The sequence below is a fragment of the Dromaius novaehollandiae genome, chromosome 5, assembly GCF_036370855.1.
Source record: "Dromaius novaehollandiae isolate bDroNov1 chromosome 5, bDroNov1.hap1, whole genome shotgun sequence".
Classification (NCBI taxonomy): domain Eukaryota; kingdom Metazoa; phylum Chordata; class Aves; order Casuariiformes; family Dromaiidae; genus Dromaius; species Dromaius novaehollandiae.
In genome coordinates this window covers 43387856-43412526 of record NC_088102.1, presented here as the reverse complement: position 1 = coordinate 43412526, position 24671 = coordinate 43387856, and the positions used below count along the sequence as shown (strand labels likewise).

General features: G+C 40.3%; 3 protein-coding genes across 5 annotated transcripts in view; 2 read left to right on the top strand and 1 right to left on the bottom strand.

Moving 5' to 3' along the window:
* Positions 1-209: 209 nt before the first annotated feature.
* On the top strand, positions 210-13948 carry NUSAP1 (nucleolar and spindle associated protein 1). Its single transcript, XM_026095850.2, has 12 exons — positions 210-388; positions 1842-1907; positions 3083-3274; positions 4493-4661; positions 5759-5857; positions 6592-6704; positions 7450-7518; positions 7703-7890; positions 9905-10092; positions 11538-11648; positions 12213-12324; positions 12815-13948. Exons 1-12 carry the CDS (start codon positions 296-298, stop codon positions 12900-12902), a joined length of 1488 nt encoding a protein of 495 aa, XP_025951635.2. The 5' UTR covers positions 210-295; the 3' UTR covers positions 12903-13948.
* A 1070-nt stretch (positions 13949-15018) lies between these two features.
* On the bottom strand, positions 15019-22867 carry NDUFAF1 (NADH:ubiquinone oxidoreductase complex assembly factor 1). Of its 3 annotated transcripts, none has more exons than XM_064512624.1 (5): positions 22740-22867; positions 20098-20723; positions 17958-18143; positions 17445-17519; positions 15019-15477 (listed from the first exon to the last, which is right to left on the bottom strand). In XM_064512624.1, the coding sequence occupies exons 2-5, from the start codon at positions 20605-20607 to the stop codon at positions 15337-15339; spliced, it is 912 nt and encodes a 303-aa protein (XP_064368694.1). In that variant the 5' UTR covers positions 20608-20723; positions 22740-22867; the 3' UTR covers positions 15019-15336. The 3 variants fall into 3 exon arrangements, with proteins under 3 accessions (XP_064368694.1, XP_025951638.1, XP_025951636.1); XM_026095853.2 differs by having other exon boundaries at positions 22701-22842; XM_026095851.2 differs by lacking the exon at positions 22740-22867 and adding an exon at positions 21193-21303.
* A 1127-nt stretch (positions 22868-23994) lies between these two features.
* The window catches only part of RTF1 (RTF1 homolog, Paf1/RNA polymerase II complex component), a 30942-nt gene continuing 30265 nt past the window's right edge, over positions 23995-24671 (top strand). The window contains exon 1 of the mRNA XM_064512622.1: positions 23995-24255. Within this exon, the coding sequence (XP_064368692.1) occupies positions 24031-24255 (225 nt within the window). The 5' untranslated portion in view covers positions 23995-24030. The remainder of the gene's footprint in view (positions 24256-24671) is intronic.

Genomic DNA, 24671 nt, shown 5'->3' with positions numbered 1-24671 from the left:
AGTCAATCCTCGCCGCCTGAGGATTGGATTGGCTCCTTCCACCGCCCAATCAGGCAAGAGGGGGCAGGGCTTCCCCTTGCCCGGAGCACCTATCGCGTTTGAAAAAAACACAACACTGCAGCCGGGCCGCCATTGGCGGTTGCTCTGCCCCCAGGCCCGTCCCCTTCGCCAAGGTCAGCCAGTGGAAGGGCGCGGCGGGCCAGTTCGAATGGTGGGGGCGGGGCAACGCGCCGTGTCAGTTGAGCGCGAGATTCGAAACGCGGCGGTTGGTGCGGGCGGCGGTGATCGTGCCGCTATGGCGCTCTCTTCGCTGCAGCAGCTGGACTCGCTGAAGTACATCGAGCTCCAGCGCATGGCGAAGGCCGCCGGCCTGAAGGCCAACCTCCGGGTGAGGCGCGGCGAGAGGGCGGGCGGCGGCGGTGCGGGGCCGAGCGAGAGGCCGGTGGGAGCTGTGGGCTACCCGGTCTGCGCCGCCCGCGCTCTGGCGGGCAGGCTGGGCTCCGCAGCTGCCCCTCCGCTCGGCCGGGAGCCCTGACGCGGCGCCGGGGGAGTGGGGGATACGAGCCGCGGAGGTGGGGGGCGGGCGTCGTGTGGGGAGGGCGGCCCTGCGGTCGTTGTTCTGCCTTTGGCTGCCGCGACGAGAAGGGCCTCGCCCCCTCGGGGGTTCGCAGGGCGCGTTGGAGGCGCAGCCGGGCCGGCGGCACGGAGCTGTCAGCTGGGTAGTTGTGTGCCGGAGCGCTCCCTGCCGCCTTCGGGAGCGGGTGTAAGCCGGCAGGAAAAGCCGACAGCGCCAGGCTCCCTCTTCCTAGGGGCGCCCAGCCCGGGCGGCACAGGGCTGCCGCACCTACGGCCTCAGCGCGCCTCCCCGGGCGTGTTGAGCCCCGCGGCGGCCGCAGCGTGCCGGCGGGTCAGGCTGCCCTCCCGCTACTGCCTGTACCTGCTGGGACTGGCGTTACCAAGAACGGTAACCATGGGCGGTCTTAAGGGACGAGAGTGGATTTGTTGACTTACCGATAGGAATTAAGAACAAAGGATTAAAGCATATGCCCGTCTGCTTTGTCTGGGGTCCCACAGGCATGTGACAGCTACCCAGCCTGGCCTGATCTCGGCAGGCACTGCTGGTAACTCCCTCGGCAGAAGTCAGGCCTGTGCTACCAGTCCAAGAAGACATACAGCCTTTAAAAACAAAGAAACAAAAATACCCCAAATCCGCCACTTAAGTGGAAATTTGAACCAAGGATTAATTGTCTTCACAGGGCTGAGATTTCTGCTTGGGGCTTTGGTTCTGGGTTACTTTGTACCTAACTTCTAGTTTGTGCTTAGCTTCTAGTTCAGATTTGATTTTATGCTGACCTTTCCAGTTAAGTATTTTGGAGTCTATTACTCAAAGCTTAAAACATCGATGGTGTAACTTTCTATTATTATTCTATGTGAACATACAGAAGGGATGAGAAGATTGCTTTGCATGTAGTATTGTGTGAAACAGGAAAAAGTTACTGCAGAAATCAGGTGCTATTTTATTTGGGTTCGGTTAGGCTGCTAAAATAGTCTCTTTTATCCTAGAACAATCAAACTTTGTGGAAAATAGACCAGAAGAAACCTAGTCAGGGAAATCTTTGTGCTTCTGTGAAGCATATGCTACATACTTAGCCTGGGCCATAAGTATTTTCTCAAATTCAACTGACTTTAAGGAGGCTCCAGACATGCTTTAAGAGTTCTGTTTTATTGGATTCAGCAAATACTTTGCTGGCTTGGTCTGATTTTAGGCTGCTGTCTGGGTTTGTGCAGGTCTCTGATCACTTAATGCAATCTTTAGTTCATATGTTTTGATTTCTCTGCAGGCAGACAAATTGTTGAAAGCACTGAAGCAACACTTTCATGGAACAAAACAAGAAAATGATAATATGGTAATAATAAGAAACTAGCTCTGCTTTTTAAGAAAGATATATCTGCCCTTGTAACTAGTAAAGTATGGCATGTAAGGAGGATTGTATTTAACATGGTGCAAACTGTAATAAAAATACTGTTTTTTTGATAGTGCCTTTAGTTTAATGTACTTGCATATCAATTGAAAGAGATGTGTTGGTATTGGTTTTAAAGTGGTCCCATGTATGACTGAAGGCTGATTTGTCTCCCACTGTCAAAGATAGCAATGAGTTTTACAGTGTAAGCACAAAATTATCCTCTGTGAACACTAACACTTCAATTTCCATTGACCAAATCTTAATTCTTGTCTGTTCAGCTCCAAATGCTAGTCAGTACTAAATGTAAAAATGCCTAGATGAAAGGAACTAGATATTCATCTCAAAGTATCTTTTATCTGCTACAATTTACTTACTGATGTTATAACAAAAGAGATACAACTGAGATGTTTCCTTTAATTATCTCTTAGTATGTTGCTTTCTTATTTTTTTTCTAAAGCTTCCTCTTTTGTAAGTTGCATCATTTCATTGTGTGTGGCAATGTTTCTTCAGCTTTGATAGAGAGTAAACTAGAATCTGTTTAAAACATCATAGATTTTAAATGTTTCCTTTATAATCTGCTTCTAAAACATGGGGAGTAATCCTTCTGTAATCCTTGTCAGTTTATTTTTAGTTTTACCAAGCTCTGACACATGCTTAAGTAACAACATGAATATGTTATATATTTGTCCAACATCTGATTACAGTCTTGTATGAAAAGTGTGGAAGAATGTTTTTGTTGTCTCTGTCTGTCTGTCTGTCTGTCTCTCTCTCTCTCTCTCTCTCTCTCTCTTTTTTTTTTTTTAATAAAGATCATTCCATAGAAATATAAAAATTTGGAGGATCACAGCATCATGCAAGTCAAGTTTCAAATATCAAGTATTAGGCCTTTTTAATGCATTCATAGAATATTATGCATATAGTGAAACAACTTTAGGTTTTCTATCCAAGTTTTCCAAAATTCAGCTTTAGTATTTAAGGAAACCTAGATATCACCCATTAATTCTTGTGCTACTAAACAGCATGCCTTTTCCAATAATAATGCTGAAGCTGTCTCTTTGTAATACCTGATATATGTATATATCAAATATGTCCCACATCATAGTATTTATCTGGTACAGGACTCTGAAAAAAGCACATCTGCTTCTGTTGAATCAGATGAACTGAACAGTCAGGAGGAACTTACGCCTGATCCAGTGTGTTTTATCACAAAAAGACGTGGAAAAGAAAAGAAAGCAACCAGAAAAAAGAGCAATTCCAATGAGGAAACTAATAGCAGTGAAGACAATACAGGGCTTTCTGCTGAGAAAGAGGTGATTTATGTTGCTTGGATTTGTGTGTCTGCCCTGCACCCCCCCCCCCCCCCCCCCCCCGGTAATGAAGCATAAGTTAAACAGAGTTTTGGTTAATTTTACCACTATTTAACAAATAACATTCGCTTTTTGGTATGCAGACCTACTAGTATTATTGGTTCTCTGTGCTTTATAGCACTTTCTTTGTCTAGTTTGACTATGTGCAACTCCAAAATCAACAGATAACTTCTTCTTTCTGTAAGTTTTCAGCTGGAGGGGTGGGGTGGAGAATATTAGTTGAAAAAAGAAGTTTAATTTCTCTAAGGAATGTATCATTCTAAATATATTATGAGAATATATCTACTAGTTCATCATATAGTATTCCCCTAAATGTTAGACTAGTTTCAGAACTTACCTAAAATCAGTTTGCTTTCACTTTCCTATGTAGTAAAAGTTCACAGAAACTCCATGATTACCTTTTTTTAATATGAGTTCCTTTTTCTATTTAAAAAGTAACTCTCAGATTATTTTGTGAAGAAATATGTATAAAGACCAGCAACAAGGCAGATTAATTGCTCGAGTGGACTGGAGGTTTCCCATTCCTCTCAATTTCAAAGTGTATGGTGGGTGTATTGGTGTGGTTGTTTGGGGTGTGTGTGGGAGGGGTAGTGGTTATTTCTGTTTTTTTTTAAGTATGGGTTGTACGACTGAGAGAGGGGTGGTTTTCATGGGGAGGTAAGATTCCCCACTACCACCCCTAAAATGACATGCAAGTAGTGGGAGAATTAAGACAGAACTGTATGAAATGAGGAGGGACATGAGAAGAAGATAAATCATTTTTAGGTGGTAGAGTCTTTCTTGGGATGTTTGAATAAGCAAAAGCCTACAGTAATCACAGCTACAGTAGCACAAAGTAACATGGCCAGTGAATTTATGTTTTGGCAACAAAATCAATTTTATTTTAAAATGCTATAGCTGTGTGGGTTGATAGGATCATAGGATAATTCAGGTTGGATTTCAGAAAGTCTCTTGTTCAACCTGCTCAAAGCAGGGTCAGCTACGAGGTCAGACCGTGTTGCTCAGGGCCTTATCTATTCTGGTCTTGGAAAACCGCAAGGCTGGAGGCTGCGTAGCCCCTGTGGGCAGCCTGTTCCACTGACTGACTGTCCTCAGAGTGAGAAGTCTGTCCTGATATGCAGTTGGAATAATCTGCCTAACCAACGTATGTTTAAACCACAGGAGCATTCAGAAATGAAAGAAAATGAAATGCCCCAGCATGAAAAGGGTCAGAAAGTATTCCAAAATGATGAACCAGTAACTAAAAAGAGAGCTATTGAGAATTCAGGCATGGGTATGGGGCAGAAAGAGCAACCAGAGAAGATTTCCACTAAAAGAAGTGGAGTGGAATGTAAGTAAAAACTTACTCCAAAAGAGTAAGTTTAGTCATTCATACTACTTAAATTAACAAAAAAGTGCATCTGATTGTGCCCACAGAGATTTTGTGGAATGTCTGCTGATCTGATAGACCAATTGTACTTTACTGGGGATACCCAAAAAGAATCTGTGTAATTTGGGCTTGTGTACTTGTTTGCTTAATGTATTGTAAAAAAAGTCCACATAATTTGCAGTATAGTGGTTCTGCTGGCTTTGACTTGAGAAGTGTGGTCTTGTTTGATTTTTTTTTTAGTGAAGGAGTTCTCAAAGATCCAAGTGTATTTGAATCTTGAACCTTGTTTAGGATCAGCGCCTTTAGGGATACCACTGATATGCTACTTGTCCTCTTTGGAAAGAGGCAAGAAATGGAGAACTTTCTTCCTCAGGCTTCTTTTTTTTTTTTCTTTTTTTTTTCTTTTTTTTTTTTTTTCTTTTCCTACTTCCTGAACTCAACCTGAAAACTGTAGTTGATTTCTTTTTTTTTTTTTAAATGAAATATAATTAATGAAGAACTAAAATAACATAAATTTAATACCATACTAAAAACACAGGTAGAGACAAAATTTAAAAAAAAGCTTACCTGAGAGCAGAAATTATAAAAAGAACTCATGCTCTGTGTATAGGTAAGTCAGTGGCCGAAAAGTTTGCCAAAGAGTGTTCATTCTATCAGGTATCAAAACTTTAAATTCACAGAAGGTCTTTATCTGCTTAATAAGCTAGTGATTTTTAAGTTTTAACAAGCAAAATTTTCTTGCTGAATTTCCATATAAAATACAGGAAGCAATAATTCAAAACAAAATAACCTAGCTTGACTTTGAGATTCATGTTGGGCTTGTAGTTCACCAGGACGTGTCATTACTGACATACACCATTTAAAAGGCTTTTAGAGACTAAGGACAAATTCATTCTAGCTGACTTTTTATTTCTCATAGCAAAGAGGTACTTTGAGGAGATTAGAAGCATATGCTCCAAAGCATATCTTGAGGTTTAATTAGCTTTACAAAACAGACTTTAATGATGCTAAATTAATGCCCCATAGTTCTAACCACCTTCCTAATCTCGCTGCCCCAGGTGATGCTCTTCTAGCTCATTCCGCAGGAGGGAAGATCCCTTTATATGTAGGCCGTGGATCTAAGTCTGGGAAAAGAGGAATGAAAGCTACCACGCCAAGTAAGATACCTACCATCTCTATTTATAGATGTATTGTCTGTGTATGAAAGGAGACTTGCCCTACAATTTTTATGAATCAAACTTCTCTTTTTCACTTGAAAAAGAGAACAGCCTCTCTTTAAATTATAAAGAAAAAAAGAAAGGTTCTAGAAGGTTACACTGGGAGGTTTATTTTCTAATTGTTTCTTGTGTATTTATTGTAGTAAATGACTTAAGTACCTAATCTAAAAGTGGTTTATTGAGAGTTTTGATGTGTTCTGGATATACTACTTGTATTCACAGTGGCCAAAAAAACAAAGAGCAGCAAGATGTGCTGTGATTCCTACTTGTTTAGCTTTCACTTTGTAAATACTTCTCTTGTGCTGCATTACCATATATTTGCTCATTTTGATCACTGTAAAATACAGACATGCATTTAAAGTTTTTGGATCACAAGATAAAGGAATTTTTTTCTCTCTCTTTCTCTCTTTTTTTTCTCTCTCTCTTTCTCTCTCTTTAAATAGAGAATTCTGCAGAACATGCATCACATAGCTGGCTAAATAGTTGGTGAAGTAGATGCTATTTCATTTTGTGTTTCATTGCGTGTGGATACACAGCCTTTCATTAAAGGTGGCATTATATTTTCTCCTAGCCCCTAGTGATAGGTGTTGCAAGCTTCTTCTGTTCTATTTAATAGTAATTTTTCTTAAGATCTTATCAGATATGTAACTCTTCCTATTTTTGGAACTTCTTAGACTTCAAAAAGTTACATGAGGCTCACTTCAAGAAAATGGAGTCTATTGCTGACTACATTGAGAGGAAAAAAAAGATCATTGAAAACTGCAGCAGTTCTCTCAATGAAGTCAAGGTAAGTTCTGACATGGGAAAACATCCACTGTTCACACGGTCTTTTAAAACTCAGAGTCAAAGTTCATTTATCTCCACAAAGGCGCTCTCTCAAAGTCCTGCAGAAACACTTTAGAGCTCTAAATAGTTCTTCATGTGTACATGCAATTTCACTGATCATAGCATTCTGCTGGAGTCCTACATAACTCGTTATACATCGTTATTTATATGTGCCTTATATAAACATTTACATAACTTGTATAGTTTTATTAACTATATTTTTTAATATATAGTTATATTTTACTCGAAAGTGGCATTAATAAGTTTTAACTATTTGTGTCATAATTACTTTGTGTAGTATCTTCTGAAACTTTTATTTATGACTGAATTACTGCAGATGAATTATTCTTCAAAAAGCAAGAGTTAAAGACTATTCTTCTTCAAGGCATAAAAAGGAACCTTAGTCCAATGACTGCATGCAACTCTCCCTTAATTTATAGGCATTTTATGTTATTTTTGGTGGCCCTGATTGCCAGTTCTTGTATTTTGTACTTGTATATGTGAGAACTGAAAGTAGGGACTCTTTCAGTGTGTAGCAGACTTGAACAGAGTCAGAAATACTGGAACAAGAATTAATGTCAATGCATCAAAATCCTAACACTCCTCAATGTTGCACTTTTCTTTTTTTATGACAGACACAGTGTGTGTGTGTGTGTGTGTGTGTGTGTGTATTTATATATATATGTACTTAAGATTATTTTTGGCAGGTGCTGGCCAAAAAATCTAATCATTTAAGGGTATCAGAAAAAGGCACTCCACATAACAACAATTCTAAGGTATGTGTTTTTCAGATCACTTTTTAATAATAAACTTCTTATGTTTAAAATGCATCTTTTTTCTTTGAAATCTGAAAAGATTGTATGCTTTTGATTTGTTGTGTGTATTTTTTTCCTTCCTCTTAGCTGCCTTCCTAATATATTTTTAGTGGAATGAGCTAACTCATGCTTTGCTTTTCCCTAGAAACATTCCAATGGCAAAACATTCTTATTCAGCCCAAATCCAGAGAGAGGCAGATTTTCTACCACCTGTACTCCTAGCAACCTCCGACGCTCACCACGCAGTTCTTTGAACACTGCAAATAGGAGTATTTTATCTAGGAAATCTTCATTTAATCCTTCTGTCCTCTCAACAACCAAAATGAATGTCAGGTAAAAAGAATGAAGCAAAACTATCAGTTGGCAATTTGATATATACTATACATGAAATAGTAAACACTGACTGTGATTTGAATGACTACCTCTGTTCCGAACTTGAAATATATGAGACTATTTCTGATTTCTAACCTTCAGCCTAACTTTATGGCTGGTTTAAACTTGACTGTTTACATTTTGCCTCTTTCATCCTTGACTTTCTTCTTTTTCTTGTCTTTTACATTTGAATTAATTCATCTTTGAGATGACTTCACAGAATTGTATGCTATATTCGGGTGAGTCTCATAATGAACCTCTGTGAATGAAGACAGCTTTCTTTTACTTCAGTCTACATACACCTCGATAGGTATACTCAAGATGGTTTATTTGCATGGGTTTTTTAACAAATATGTTACCTTAGGGGCCCATGTTACCAAGTTGCTCTTTTGATCAACTAATATAAGGGAAGCAAATTGACACCAGAAAGTCATGATGAATTCCTAAATGAATGAGCTCATACTTGATGCTATTAAATTAAATTTAACTTCCATTTAAAACAAGATGGACTCTTTGTTCTTCCTGCACAGTAATCTAATTCTCCACTGTATTAATGTCTCCTGAATTTTTGTTATCAATAAACTTTTCTTAAAAGTTAGTAGTAAACTAATATGTTTTGAACAAAAACACTTAAGGAATTGAAAGAACAGTCCTTACTGTATTCCATTACTAAATACCTTTCTGCCCAGATGCTTTTCTTTCAGCAAAATTCACTGTCTCCTATTTCTTGATTGGTTTCCAATTATTGCATTAATCCATATTTTCTTCAATTTACTTAACTTTCCACAGTGACTGAAATCCAAATTAAGACTTTCCATACTTCTCCCTGATCCTTCTCCCTTGCTAAAGATAAAGGGTTAATCTCAAGTATCTGCTGCATTATAATCTATTTTTCTGATAACCTTTCTATTTTCTTAAGAGCTATTCAAAACACTTGCATGCCAAGAAGTTTCTGGTGGTTGGGACTATTCTTTAATGTCCCTGAATAATATTTGTTTTTTCCCCCTGTGGTTCTCAAGTCAAATAGTACTACTTTTAATGTTGACAACCCTTAATTAAAATAAAAAAAAAAAAGTTATGGGGCTTGCAACTTTCATGCCAGTTCTTTTGCTATTCAGAGATAAGGATTACCTGGTCTGTGCAAAATCAAGCGCATATTCTTACTAGCTTTGTTTCTGCTTTCAATGTACTAATTCCAATTCCCATGCTCTTTCCTACTATTTATCCTGTTTTGATTCCTACTATTTATCCTATTTTGATTCCATTGTATCAGTTGTCAATAAAGATGACAATGTAAGAAAATAATATTCTTTCTGCCTTTAGTGTCCTATTAAACTATGTTTTTCTTCACTGCAGCCCTATTTGATTCTTTGGCAATACGTAAAACAGAAAACAACAAGACTTCTAGTCCATCTGTACAAAGATGTGCTGAGCTAGATCTTTCAAGCTGCACTTAGCCATAAACTTTCTAGCCTTCAAAACAGCTTTCTTCGATATTTACTCCCTGTCTTTCCATACCTTGCAGCTTTCAGCTTATTCTTGATGAGTTGTGAAGTTCAGCTAGCTGCTACTTTTTCTTTTAGCTTTTCTTCTGACTTTGAAAATACAAATTATTTTAAAGGAAATATTACTTTTTTATAATGCTTTACTACAGAATCCAAATGTAAAGTAAACCACATCTCTTGGGGAAGAAATTTCCCAGCTTACTGCATTTAAATATGTTTGTTCTCCAAAATATCAAGAAAGTCAGCTTCCTATAAATCTTAACAGTAGTTGTTGCAGATAATGATGGATCGTAAGATGAAAATTGTCAGCAAAGGTATTTTTAGTGTGGCTGCTGCATTAGTTGTGAACATCTTGTATGCAATAACTTTGTACTTGTAAAATGTGACAGAATGCAAAAGGACCAAGTGTTGCATCACTTGCATTCCACATAGGTAACTAATTTTGTCAACATATTTCTAATAATTTTCAGATTCTCAGAAGCCACGAGAGATAATGAGCACAAGCGCTCTCTTACTAAGACTCCATCCAGAATGTCTCCATACTTGGAGGAGGTCTGCACACCTGATAGCCAGAAGAGCAGCAAAGTCATAAGTAGGAAAAACAGCAAGGGAAATGAAAGAAGTAATGATCTGACTGCATCAAAGGGAAAAGTGGATGGTAAATAACTGGACTTTTCAAATCAAGACTTTTTTCTTACTGAATACTAATATAAATCTTCCATATCCTAATTTCATGTAGTCCACATTTTAATTTAATTCTCTAATTCATGACTGATTCTTTAGAAGCTGCAGTAGCTTCTTTTAGTTTCCTGTGTCTTTTAACTAAAATGCTTAGGTACTAAGAACTAAGGGTACAATAATTGTGAAGATTTTGAAATGCCTTAGCTGCCTGCAGAAGCGACTAATATAGGATGGGAGGGATAAAAACCTTTCTGGACCTTTATGGACTACATAGCAAAAGCTTTGTGGAACAGATAGAGGGAGATCCTTCTCCCCTCTGTGAGAGGGATTCCTGATGCCTTCTCAGGGGTCTCATCTGTCTTCTTGCAGAAAAGGGATATGCACCAAGCATCTAGCTGTGTCTTAGGACAACCTGGTATCATCACCCTCGGCAACCTTAGCTGGCTTGTGATTCAAAACCCGAGCTTTAAGAAAAAGCAGAAATCTTCCCGTTACTAATAATCTCTGCGTCAGCTCAGCTCTGCTACCTAACACTCTAGCATCAGAAGTACATTAGCACAGCTCAAGAGCCCAGAGTGGCTTGCTTTGCTGTCTGAGAGTATTGAAATTTGGGGAGGGAGAAGGGGAAAGACCCTCTGTAGATCTGAAGCTGAAGTGTTCCAGAAGACTGTTTGTGTGTGTGAAAAATCTACCTGGGTTACCAAATAAGAGTGCAGAGACTATGGAGACAAACAACTTGTTCCTAAGGATGAGGAAAAACTACATGGGGCAATATGCGCTATTCCTAGTCATATTACAAAGTTGTACCTTGGCACCCTAATTCTTTTTTTATAAAAGTAATGGTTCATATCCCAAAAGAATAATGAATAGGCTCAGGAAGAATCCGTTGCCATTTCCCTTTCTTCTTGAAGATGAGGACAATATTTACAGAAACTTGCTTTCCAAATGTTGTCTGAGGTTATGGTTTAAGATGCCTTGAGAACCACTTGACTGAAGAACTAATATGTATAAATGACGCCTTATATTTCAGCATAAAATTATGCAACTTATAGTCCATTTCTGTAGCAAAAGATATACATAATGTGGTTTACACAACTGTTCCTACAACTTAGGCATAAACTAAGAATCACTGCATCCAATTTGAGGTGTAGCAGATCTGCTGCTTGCCAGGGCACTCTACTTAAAATCAAAGCAAAAAGGATGCTACTCTGCACCTCTTGCTTCCTCTAGATCTGAAAACTCCTCATTTCAAATACATGGTATTTGTGGAATTCTGCCTTCAAAGGTAGCTGAAGGTAGTGTTTTATGGCCTTTTGGGTTTTGATAGTTGTAAGGTAGTCTTCTTGGGCACTTTCCAACTAGCTATGTACAAGGATGATCTTGCTTTTTTTATTAAATACGATGTCTTTATGCTTTTTGTAGTTATCACCCCCTTCAAGTTTTCAGCTCATACTGCAGAACCCACAAGCACAAAGAAGACATTTGACCTCAAAGCCAGTCTCTCAAGGCCACTTCGATATCAGCCCCATAAAGGTACTGTGATCTTGTGCCATTTGCTTTCAGTATATCCCACAGAGTAAAGTGCTTATAAGACATTGATACAAACCATGATGTAACAAAGTTGCTCAGTCTTCTTGCATACCTGATTAACGCTGCATTCCCACACAGTGTTTGCAAACTTCCTGGTTTGTGCATTGATATTAAATTTGTAAATAGGGAGGCTTTGCAAAGCATATACTACCAAAGAATATGCCCTTATCACCTTTACTCATATAAGTATATGAATGAACATCTTTGTCTTTCTCTGAACATATGTACACACAGGGAATAAGAAGGTTTTTTAGTAAGCCTTATTCTATAAAGAAAAGTGCAATATTGTTGGAGAAGCAAAGCAGTGATGTGCTCTTTGTGTAAAGGCTGTTTTCCAGAAAACTACTCACCAGATATGGACTGATGAAACTGATAATACTGCTGAAGATGCTCACATTTAACCTCAAAGGCAACCAGCAAAACAAGCTAGTTAGTGTAATATTCAGGATAAGAAAGTTAAGCACTGAACTATACTAATTCACTGGCCTTTTTGCCTCAAAATTATAGGAAGACTAAAACCTTGGGGAGAACTTAAAGAAAATACTGTCCTAAATAAGCCTGTGAACAGCAACGTCTCTTCATACAAGAAAGATTACAAGCAGCCACATCTCCAGACAAGGTTAGTACAACATTATTTTAAATAACATTACTCATAAAAAGCTAACATGATAACTCATACATATTTTTAAATACATAGTTCAGGAAAGAATACTGTTATATTAAAGCAATTTTTGCCTCCAATAGTCACCTAGTATCAGGAAAGCCAGAAAGATGGAAGGAAGCTATGAATCAGATACAGACTTTTATTCTATGAAGTTATTAATCCTAGCACTTGGACATTTATCTTAATCTCAGAAAGCAGCTGTGAACACTGACAGGCTCTTACTTTCAATGTTAGATCTGTATCTCTAATGGAAAATATTTGTCTGGAAGTTTGGAGTCGATCTAAAATGGAACTGCTTGCTGCCCATAGCTAATGTAGCACATTGGTAAAATGTATGTTAAGTTTGGTTAAATGTATGCTAAGCCTTGATTAACTTAAGATTCCTTTTGGTTGTTTGCATCTCAACTTAGACCTCCAATCTGACTATTTTTCTCTTCCCCTTCAGGGAAGAAAGGCGTGAGAAGCACGAGCAGGAGAGAAAAAAGAAAAAGGCTCAGGCTCTCGGAAACCGTAGAGGACTAACTGTGGCTTAGGAAAATTCAGAAATACCTAAGAGCTCACTGTAAATACTGTTCCTCTCATGTAAATATTTGTGCTATCTGTGCATTAGAGTATGTGTCAGGTTGCTATTAGCAGTGGAATTCAAAGGGCTTTCAATAAGACCTCATAATAGGTCTGAGCATAATGTTTTAGTGATTGACTCTTCTAGGAGCTTAAAATTACCTTCAGCTGCTTAATAATATTTTCATTTAACTTTTGAATTGACTGGATATTCTCGACTTTGAACAAAGGCATCTTCAACAAGTAGATTCAGTAAGTCTGTTGAACTAAAAGATGTTAAAGGAGAAAACGTAAGTGGGAAAAAAAAAAACCTCAGAGAGCCTCCTTGTAACTTAAGTCAGGCTTCCCCCACCAGAGTGCATTCCTTACTCACTAGAATGTGTTCTTTGGATTGCAAGCTTCAAAATGTTCTTCTGGTAATTAAAGCAGTTGTAGATACCTGCTTGCCCCTCTCCCCAAACCAATCCTTAAATCTTCTAACAACTGTTAGACCAATTTTTCAGCGTTTCTAATTGTATAACTATGGAGTAGCAGGGAATCTCCAGGAGAATAAAAAAAAATTCAAATTCTTTGGGAAACTACAAAGCTTATGGCATAGCATAATTTTAAAATATAACTTTTAAAAAGTCACAATTAAAAAGTGATTTTTCAGGTTACCAGCTGGATGCTTTGTGAACAGTTAAGATTTTGTTCTTTCCCATGTTGAATAGCAGATGTTAATATAACAATTATTCTGCTTTATTGTTCTCTGTAATGCTGAAAAGTATTACTGAAGCACACTTAGTATCTCAGATTTTGAAGCTTGTATTACTGTTAGGAGGAAAAAAAAGTAGACAAAAACCTATCTTGATTTATTATGGATGAAGCAGTGATTGGAAAGGTAATTTAGCAATTGTAATCTCATAGCTAGAAGTGTGAGAAATAATTATTTTACTCTTCTGTCACATCAAATATGCTGAAATGTCATGTTCAAACAATTTTTTATAAAATGGGTGAAAAAATAAATGGTTTGTATATATCTTGGTTTTGTATATATCAGTGGTTATATCACTTTCATGCACTATGTGTAACTACCTCTGTAGTACAGTACTGATTTTGCTCACATCTCTAGTATTATTCATCTCCTTTTTCTGTAACTGATTGGTTTTCCTTATTGATTAGCTTGCCTACTGCTTTTTGAATGCATGTATGTATGTTCTGATAACTTTAGAAAAGATAAGCATTGTCCCCGCTTGGCTCTTAAACTATTACTTAATTCTGTGCAAGAGGAAAATGATAGTATAAGACATCTGTGTCTTGCTTTGTCATGAGTCTTTTATATGAAAGGTATATTTAATATTTTTTTAATACTCTTCAATAAGGACACTGTGGAGGATGTCCATGTTTTGATTAGACTAAGATTATAAAACATATGGAACTAAACTATTCAACAATTGTACTTTAATGTTGTCTTAAACTACTGGAAAACAAACTCATCAAAAACAAAGATGCTGAGCTTTTGTGATGCCAGCTGAGCCTGTGATTTTACAATGCTGCTGAGTTCAGCTGCCTGCCCTTTTACTGGAAAGAGTGGTCAGATTTTGCCAGCACTATGTTGCCTCCCTAACCCTAGTGCCTAGCAGTGGTGCTCATCAAGCTCTCAACTGTGTCATTTTAGGGAACTGACAGTGAGGTGGGATGTCATCTACTTCTTCCCTCCTCCCCAACCTTGGAGCATTGCAACTTTGTAGAGCTAACGTTCTTGAAAAGAAGTAAAGCTATCATCACCAGCTCTAAAATAAAAAGCCCCCCCCCCCCCCCCAAGCTACCCTTCCAGGCTTGACAGTAGAAGGCATTTGTTTGTTTGTTTGTGTATTCATGAGTCAAACTTAAAGGCTGCAGTACTTCTGTGCTTTCCACTTGGGGCCTGGCCATCGTTGTTTTCAGAGGCTGAGTCACACCAGTACTGTTCCTCAGTGTATTGATTCTCAGTGTAGTTGTAAAACAATGTTACATGCAATAGTTTTAAACTGGGAAAACAATGTCTACAAACAGCATAATGTAATAGAAAGCAAAGGTGGTGTGGTACAAAGAAAAGCTACAACAAGCTCACAAATTGGTTTTATTTTCTGTAAGGGTCAGATAGAAGCCACCTTTTACAGTCAACAGTTACTACTTTGTAAATGTGTATCAAAACTTGTCTCAGGCAATGTTCCATTCCAGTCCATGCATGTACAGTCTCTCTAGGATTTGGCGTTTGGCAGCTAGAAGATGCCAACACCAGGGTTAGGGTCAGATTACTACAGACAACAGTTCATGCATTTAACTTTTTAGTATTTATATAATCTTCAAATTGTTATAACTCATAGTTTAAGGAGAGTTAAAAATTAAGCAGCTGAAGTATACTCCAAAGGACACCAAGACATCTTAGACTCGAGGATTCCTTTCATATGTCTCATATGCAAATTCTTCTGTATGAGCTCTGTCATTGATCAGGCCAATAAAATCAATCTCCAGCTGGAATGGCCCATCTACTTTATCTCCCAGTGTGAATCCAAGGGTACTAATCTAATTTAAAAATGTATACATTAGAATAGTGTTTGTAATAATGCTGAAATCAAATGCAATGTCTAACACTTTGATCTTTTACAAAAGTCTATGGCCACTACCCTGCAAGTTTGTTTAAAAATACTTTTCATTCTAACCGTAATAAATTCCATAAAAATCCCTGTGGCTCAGGCATGCTTCCTACTAGCCTGTGGCTTGCCAGAAAGCTTTCTTGCTTATTGCACATCACCACTCCTCTAGCATTATCATTTCTCAAAACAAATCATGTAACTCAGTGGAGGAGCATCTATTAAATCCTAGGTACCCACAAGCTCTGCTAGAAGTGCAAGTCTGATCTGTATCCATGATTTTAAGGATGCCATATATACAGAAAAATAATTCTTACAATGTGTCAGATTATTCAACTTTAACCACAGGAATTTTATTGGAAATAAGTACATATTGCAGATGCATGCTAAGTAAATAATAGAACAAAGATAAAAAGAATTAAACACATTGACATCTCTCTTAGATTGTTCTAGTATTTCAACTGCTTTATCTTCCTCAGAACCAAACTCTGCAATCTGCCTCTTAGCATGTACAGCCTAAAGAGTGTTTAAAGCTACATCCCTCTGCTTCTTATTGTTTCAAATGACTATGGGAGTCACCCAAACTCTGTGCTCTAAGGAATTTACTCCTTTAGGAATCCTAGATACAATGACTATTTCCTGCCTTTTTATTCCTGTTTACCCACCCTATGTTTCCTGTGGTTGGGTACTGGGAAAACAGAGAGTAACATGAGAGACTGAAATGTTTTATCAAGATCTCTGTAATATACCTTAACTGACTTCACGCTGCTTTCCCTATTTATAGGCTTCTGAAAATGCATTGGTAAAACTATATATCACATGAGAAATACCAAGTTCATGACTTTTACAGGAATTATAATTACTCTGTCCGAGAAATACTAAGCATAAGACAACAAGGGATGAAAGTTAGGTGTGGGGGATGCTTAGATCAAGTACCATTTTATCCCCTTAACTCCTGGTAAACATTTTAAAACACCCAAGGTAGTTTTATATTTTCATTAACCATTCTGATTGAATTGTATACTCCAAATCCTGCTAAGTTCTTCAGTGCTTGTATTTGATCATAGGTCTTTTATATTTTATATAATTTCCCTCTTTTTCCTAAATTATATTTTTGTTAAGGCAATTGGAATCTGAATGTAGTATTCTAGGTGACTCTAACACTGACTCAAGTAATGGGTCATTTTTTTCTCCCCTAACATATTCCTAATGTTCACTGTTTTTCTTTTGATAGTCATTGGGTATTAGGCTGCCCTCAGTTATATACGGAAGTTTTCCTCAAGTCATTTCCTCAAGGAAAAAAAAGAAACCCACAGATACAGAAACAATTTCTTCCCACATGTATCCCCTAATTAGTGAAATGAATCTACCTATTTGCAGAAATAATTTAAAAAAAACACACAACACATTTGTTTAATACTTGGACTACAAAGTCTGATGAAACTAAAACAGTTCCTACTATAAATACATCAGTTTACTGCTCACCATCAAGGTGGCTGATGTTACGCATATCCTCATGTAAAATCTTGTAATATCCCTTATAGTCTTCCGTCAGGAAGGAAGTTTATGATAGATATCTACTTTTACTGTTTTTGACAGTACTTTGTCAACTCACATTTTAGTTTTCTCAATCACTTTGATCAGATTAAAAAAAAAGAAAGGCTTTTTAAAAAGCCAAATAAGTTGGAGCTACTCAGGAGTAAACTGACATTATAACCTCAAAGTAGGATAATCTAAAGGCAAAGATAAGCACACAAAAAAAGTACCATATAACAGGGGTGGGGGAAAACTCTTCATTTTTAAAATCATAAACATTAGATGTCCCAAAGATTTCTCAGTTAGCTATATTGTGACAAAATAAGGGAAATTTCACAGAGATGAGACCTATAGAAAACTTGCCTTGTCTAACCAGAGAGGATGCTGGTCATCCTGGATTCTTCCTCGACTGGAGAGAAAGAATTTGGAGAATGGAATCTGACAGCAAAAAAAATAGAGACTTCAGTGTCAACAGTACATAAAATAAAAACTTAAAAAGAAAAGCCTGCTTTACTAAATAAAATAACTGTCTTTCTACATCTGGTAGCAACACCATTCAGGTACATAGAACAGCCAGAGAGAAATGGGTCAGAGTAATTCTTTCATTAACCCCTTGTAGCTCGCCCCAGTCCCATGCTGTTCCATGATGGATGTTTCTAGCTGTTGTACAGGATTATTAGTCATTGTGTAACAGAAGCACTGTTGAATAGACTACATATTTAAATGGAAACAAACTATGACTGTTGAAAGAATTACTATTTCAAAGAAGTAGGGTCAGAACCCTTGGACTCTCTTTGTTTCAGAAACCTCTAGAACAATAACATATTTAAGAAAGTTAATGTTTTTTTAGATTTACTGGAAGAGTCATTAATTTACCTTTATTTCTTCCCAGTATGGCCCTCCTCTGGTGAACATGAAGTAGTTGTACAGATCATCTTTGTGATGGGAGAAGTAGGGGTCTGTAGAAATGTTTACCATCCAAGGTCTGCCATCACCACGGACACGTAAATACAGACTATTGAAGTTTGACCAGTCATAATATTTCTTCTTAGCAAAAGATCCCTACAAAACATTAATAAATAATATTATTCCTGTTTAACCCTTGAATGAGAATTTTCATTATGAAAAACAGAGTGCTGCTGCTTTGATCACTTCTCTTGTTCTTATTTCAAATAATATCTACTGTGATGTAGCAGAAACTGGGTTACTCTTTCATCATACTAGTCACTGATCTCACTGAATTTCAGCACTGTATTAAAGCCCACAACATACAGTATCATCACTCTAAAGACCCATGCTTTAATTATAAATCACAGCAGTGTAACTATCAGACATGATACCTCCTTCCTAGGACCAAATTCCCTATCAGGCAAGCACAAAAATGCTACAGTGATGGATCAGGCCTGCAGTTCATTAAGTTTAATACTCTGTGTCAGTACTAGATTATTCAGAGGAAGCTGCATGAAACTGAAGAAATGGAATAACTTATTCCCTGTGATAACTTCCCTTACTAAAGACTGACTTGAGTACTGAAACCATGTATAAGTTTTCCAACATCTTTTGTCATTAACTGTGCATAATGATATGGATTACAGGCATATCTAATTCTCATCTGAATTTTTTACTGAAGATCTTAAAAGTTCTGGTATTGCAATCTGCACATAAGCAGATCCAAGAACCTTCAGAAACTTCTACTGAGGTCACTGCAGCAATTGAAGGTGGCAGGGCTATTCTCAGCCAAAATTGCTTAAGCCAAGTCAAAAATGGCACCAAAAATCCAGAGGTTTTTCCCTCTATTTTGCAGTGCTATGGTTACCTCTCAACCCTCCTTTTATCAACTCATCTTACAGGAAATATGATCAGTGATAATCAATACAGTAATACAAGGGCTGTATTGATTCTGTGCTTTTGCCAGTTTTGAGGCTTTTTACTTAAACAAAAACCCAACCGAAACCAAAAATAACAACAAGCAACCCCCTGCCCCAGACTTTGTATTTATGTCTTCATCCTCTGACCTCAAACTGTATTGTAAAGACAGACTGATACCTCCGCTACTTTAGAGTTAGGAGGTGAAAGATTGAGTCATATTTGCCCAAGTCAGTAGCAGTCCTGGGAATTTAACTCAGATGAGATTCAACCTAGTGTTCTGCTCCCCTGATCCAGTGTTGCCATTTTAACCAGTGTTCATCTACCTATCATTCTCCCATTGATTTTGCTTGATCATATTCTCTGTTCTCCAAATTTCTAGCTCAGAAAAAGTTTTTACCTGTGTTCTTGTGTTAAGTCACAGACAACAAAACAGACCAAAAAAGGTAAGTATCTTATACACCGAGTCAAAATGTTGTCTTGCTTTTTAAAGATGTTTTAAAAAAAAGGAAAACAGCAGTATAAACAGTAAGCACATGCATTTCTGGTTCTGTTTTGCTCAATTTAGAGCTCCCAGAGATTTGTTTCCTGCTTTTTCTGATATCTATTAGTACTTTAAAAAGTACATTTCAAAACACTTTTGTCTCTATGCGAAAAAAAAGACTAGCTCATTCACCTAAAACAAGAGCTTGATGAATGGGCTGAGTTAAAGCTCAGGAAATTTTATCTCACGACACATTCGATTAACTTCAAATTTAGAAAGACTCATCTATTTTAATTATACCAATTCTGGATATAAAGCCTCATTACAGATCATTTATGAGGATAATGCGTTCAGGCCTGTATTAATGAGCAGATTTCCTATTGTACAGTACTAAATGATTAAACATAAGATATTCCTCTTCTAAGAAAAGAGAACCAAATCTGAGAAAAAGTTTAAGTTCATTCCAGGTCAAAGGATACAGCAGCATTCACACCCGTGAAGGGACTGGTGAAGGTATATCTAATGTTCCTGAGGGTGAGGACTGCAACAAACAGCAGGCTGTTTGTCCTTACGAGGATGAGAACGTCACCAAAAGCTCTCTCTGTTCCTGTTCTCCTTACAGAAAAGTTTTCTCTGATTAAATAACAAATGTTCAGCTGTACTTACCACTAGTGGTTTGGATCTCATACTACAGTATCCACTGTATTTTGTCTCCCCATCACGAGGTACTTCAGTATTGAGGGTCCCATATAGCAGAGCAGCCTGGTTATTCCTACCCAATTTTAAGTAGACTTCACTTTTCCCTCCGATCTCTACGTCAGAGGAAATTACCCATTTATTTAAATCTTCTTGGCTCCGAAATACCCACACCACCCTTGTTTGTTCTAACATGTACTCATTGAGTGGGCGGCCTTCAGGTCCTATTAAATGATCTTTAGTCTCCTTCTTCAGCAATCCTAGTTGAGTCTTTAAGACATCTACTCCCTTCTTGAAACTGAAATCAAACTTTTGCCAAGACGGTGTTTTTTCCGGCAGTGACCCTGGCCTCCTGTAGCTGCTGTACAATTTTGACACAGAATCAGTGAGGAGAGGTCCAAGAAAAGGATACAAGACTCTGTGCCTGCAGCATCTACTGTGTATGAAAGCACTGCTCAGCAAAGTAACAGTCAGAGCCATAGTGGTAAAGCTGAAGGATTCACTTCCGGTAAGGCAATTATCAGGCTTCCAATTAATTTAACAACAAAATTAATATCCACAGGTATCTTACTTTAGTTACTGTAGCTTGTCTCCACCTTCAATGAAAAAGAGTAGATAAAAAAAATTACACATTGAATGCTTGTAAAACTGATTTTTAAAGAGAGTATCAGTTAGAAATCTAACCCATTGTAAAAAGGAATCAAAAATAATTTCAAGTATTACATTTGTTCAGTTCTCTAGTTTATTTAGTGATTTCTGCCCTATGTCTTCTCCCCACGGTGACCCATGGAAATAGGAAAAAACTAAGTCAAATAGATGAAATAAAATTGAAAACAGGAAAAAAAAACCCCAATCCTCCTTCATTCATTCACTATAAGTAAGTTTAGGTATTACAAGTATTAGTAGCAAAAACAGTCTTACAAAAAAATATTTTTAAAAGATGGCACCTACACAGCTAGAAAGTATTATCCCTTGCAATAAAATGACAAAGTCACAGCAGCTAGACCCTAGTGCCACATGGACTACAATGACAGTGTCAGCTGACAGTCACAGATGATAACATACATTATGCATCTGAAAATGCAGTCGCAGCAATCATAGTACATCCTTCTTCCATCTTGAGGGGACAGAATGGCCCCTCAGTGTGTCTAGTTTAGGATTAAAAAAGTCCTGAAAAGAATTAAAATGACCAAAAAAATTAAAAGGAAAGATTGCATTTCAACTATTTTTTAATAAAGCACTGAAAAATCTGAAAATCTTTTCTTCGTTTTGCTCTGTGTCACTGCTGTTTGGAATGGCCATGCCACAGTTATTCTCTAATTGATAATGGAGAGCCTTAATATTCAACACTGTGTATAGAGGCTGTTATATCTCCAGCTCATAAGATTACACTCACTAGTTGCCTGGGGTTTTTTGTTGTTTGTTTGTTTTTGCTACAGAATAAATCCAAAAACAATGCCAAATCAGTTCAAACTCTCAAAGATTTTAAGAAAGGAGTCACTCAAGACAATTTATAGAAGTGTCTTATTGGACCCCTTAACCTATTCATTCTCATTAAGAATATTTAAATTAAAAAATACACTCACTCCCCCCTTCACTCATAAAATCTTCTGAGCTTTGAAGTCCCACATAATTCTGTTACCGCAGCTGTGGAACAGCAGTAGGAAGTTCCTGTCCTTTTCTGTCTCCCGCCCCCCCTTTTTAAACTTCTTTCTCTTGCAATATGAGCTAACAGATGAAGCTTGCTTTCCACAGCGAAGCAAGCATCAGGAAGCTAGATCAATTATAATAATCAGTCCACATCTTGGACTAGCTGTAGTGGTAGTGCTATACTATTTTCCAGCAACACTTGCTAAATGTCTTATTGTGGCCTGTCACCCGATCACAACACATCTAAGCTGCAAGTAACAAGCCACACATTAGCCAGCGCTGCAAAAGGACTCGTGGCAAACCATGTTCTATTCTCTTCCTATCTGCCAAATACCTTCCTTCACTCCAAACGTGATTTTCCATATTTGATTTCTTACAGACTAAGCTGTGCGCTGTGGCCTAAAACTACGCTGAAGGAAGTCATGTTTCCTCTCTCACGCACAGCAAGATAGGAGGCAAGTTTCTCAAAAGGAAAACACAGGCACACTCCTCCACACCCGCCGGCCGCGAGTGAACCCTATAAAAGTCGTCCAGGAAGTTATCCTGCCCGGAAGGTGATCCATTCCCCCCCCCCTCCCACCCCAGCACCATTTCTGAGCCCTGCTTAGAAATTCCCCCGAAACACAAACGAGAGAAGGCACAGCTGGGGGAAACCCGCGCTCCTCCGTCCTCCCAAGGCAGACTACTGCCTGCCCAGCTCGGCCCTGCCCTCGCTTCCCCCGAGTGCTGAGCGGCAGAGGGCAGACAGCAACCGCCGTCCCCTCCCAACCGTCCCGCGCCCAACCGCCCCCTCCCAACGGCCCCCCCGCGCAGGGCCTCGCGCCCAACCGCCCCTTCCCAACGGCCCCCCCGGGCAGGGCCCCGCGCCCAGCCGTCCCCCGCCGCCCCCGCTCTCAGCTCGGGACGGATCCGGAGCTCCCCACCCCCTCCACTCGGTAGCCGACGTCCCGCCGTAGTCTCGCCTCAGCTGCCGCCGGTCCGGCGCTTCCGGGCCCGCCGGGGAACGCGGCGGCGGCGCGCGGGTTCCGGGCGGGCCGGAGCGGCCTCCCCTATCAGGCCGCAGCACTCCCACTCGGGGCCCCGTCGGCGCCCGAGCGCAGACCAGTTTATTTGCAGCGTGTCTTCAGTGTGGGGTGGGACTGCTAAACACCCCCAGTCCCTTAGGAAGGTGCCTGTCACAAAAGCCGCATTCTGGTCATTTTCTTGGGTGCCCCAGGTCCTCTTTGGTTAGCGACTTCTCCTCCTTGGTGTTACCTCCTTCCTTTCATTATAAATTTACTTTTTATGTGGCACATTGGAATATCTTCTGATTTACTTTACTGCATTTTCTCACGCATTCCACTGGTTAGCTGAGCTTTGGAAATCCAAGGTCCTGCTTGCTTTTAATCACCACCGTCAGCTCAACAATCATCAAACTGCAATTAAAAGCTTTTACTCCCAAGGATTACAAGCAGGTAGACACAAACATAATTATTAGCTTACTTTTTTTGATGTCACCACCTACCAGGACAGACTCAAACACCGATTTTGCCATGTGCTGCTACCCTACACGTATGCTATCCTCCACGTATGCCAGGCTTATGCATATATTTTAAATCAATAAAGGGAACTTGTTTCGATTTTGAGCTGACAAATTTTAAAACATCCATCCTTAGCCATCCTAGTGGTACAGTTTCCGGCCTCTTACATTCTGTGTTCCCATGTACATTACACATCAGTTACATATGTTTTTCATTTAACTTGTAGTTTACCTTAACAGGTTAAGCTATAGGCTACGAGCTTCTTCAGAATTACCTGGAGGAACTGATTTAGCACGCTTATAAAACACAGCAAAAAATCTCCTCGGCATATAATATGCATAGGAATGCTGTACGTTAAGCTGTTGTAAGAGCGACCTGCTAGAAGCGTACTTCATATTGTGTGTGCAGAGAGAGACCAGACTGTCTCTCAACAGGCGGCCAGAAGTCAATTTTTAACTTCTGGCTAGTCAAGCCTTGCGTATTGCAATTTTCGTTGATTCTCCGACGCGCGCTACAAAGCAGCATCATCCTGCCCATTACTGCCGCACTCGCTCACAGCGGCCCCGGCAGCCGCCGGCCCGCGCGGGCAGCGCGCAGCGCCCCCGCTTTGGGCGGTCCCCGCAGCCCCGCCCCCGGACCGGCCCCGCCCCCCGGCACGTGCGCGCCGCCCCGCCCCGCGCCGGCGCCCGTCACGGTGCGGCCCCTCCCCCGCGGGCGGGGCGGCGCGCTGCGCATGCTCGGTGCCCTTTGTGTCCCGGTCGGGCGGGCGGCGCGGGGCAGGCCGGGCCGCTCGCAGCGCCGCGCCGTGCCGTGCCGTGCCGTGCTGTGCCGTGCAGCGCCGCGCCGCGCCGGCCCGCCGGCGGCGGGGGCCGGCTCCGCCATGGTGAAGAAGCGGAAAGGCCGCGTCCTCATCGACTCCGACACCGAGGACAGCGGCAGCGAGGAAAACCTGGACCAGGTGCGCGGCGCGGCGGGAGGCCCGGCCCCGGGGCCTGGGCTCTCCGCCCCCCGCGGGCTCGGCGCCGCCATCCTCCCGCCGCCGCGGCCCCCTGCGGCGGGCGGGATCGCGCCGCGCGGGGGTCCCGGGGCCGCCGGAGAGGGACCCGCTCGCGGCGGGCGGGAGCCTGGCCTGCTCCGCCCCGCCTGCCCTGGCGGGGCTCGGCCCGCGGCGGCGGAGCGGGGCTGGCGGCGGGCGCTGGCGGGGCCGCCGGGCGATGCCGCCGCGCGGGAGCGGGCCCGGCTGCCGGCCCGCCGCCGTCGGGGGGAAGCGGGAGCGCGGAGCCGCAACTTCCCGGCTCCGCCGCCCGCCGGGGACTCGCTCGGGGGAGCAGCGCGTCGGATCCTGCCGCCCCCGGCCGCTGTCCGTCGGGGCTG

What these genes read in the sequence shown, in the direction of transcription:
- NUSAP1 (XM_026095850.2), top strand. Translation starts at nt 296, where the DNA reads ATGGCGCTCTCTTCGCTGCAGCAGCTGGACTCGCTGAAGTACATCGAG. An exon ending in GCCTGAAGGCCAACCTCCGG is followed by an intron (nt 389 to 1,841) that starts GTGAGGCGCGGC and finishes ATTTCTCTGCAG; the next exon opens with GCAGACAAATTGTTGAAAGC. An exon ending in AATGAAAGCTACCACGCCAA is followed by an intron (nt 5,858 to 6,591) that starts GTAAGATACCTA and finishes GGAACTTCTTAG; the next exon opens with ACTTCAAAAAGTTACATGAG.
- NDUFAF1 (XM_064512624.1), bottom strand. Translation starts at nt 20,607, where the DNA reads ATGGCTCTGACTGTTACTTTGCTGAGCAGTGCTTTCATACACAGTAGA. An exon ending in TGAGATCCAAACCACTAGTG is followed by an intron (nt 18,144 to 20,097) that starts GTAAGTACAGCT and finishes AATGTTTTGTAG; the next exon opens with GGATCTTTTGCTAAGAAGAA. An exon ending in CATACTGGGAAGAAATAAAG is followed by an intron (nt 17,520 to 17,957) that starts GTAAATTAATGA and finishes TTTTGCTGTCAG; the next exon opens with ATTCCATTCTCCAAATTCTT.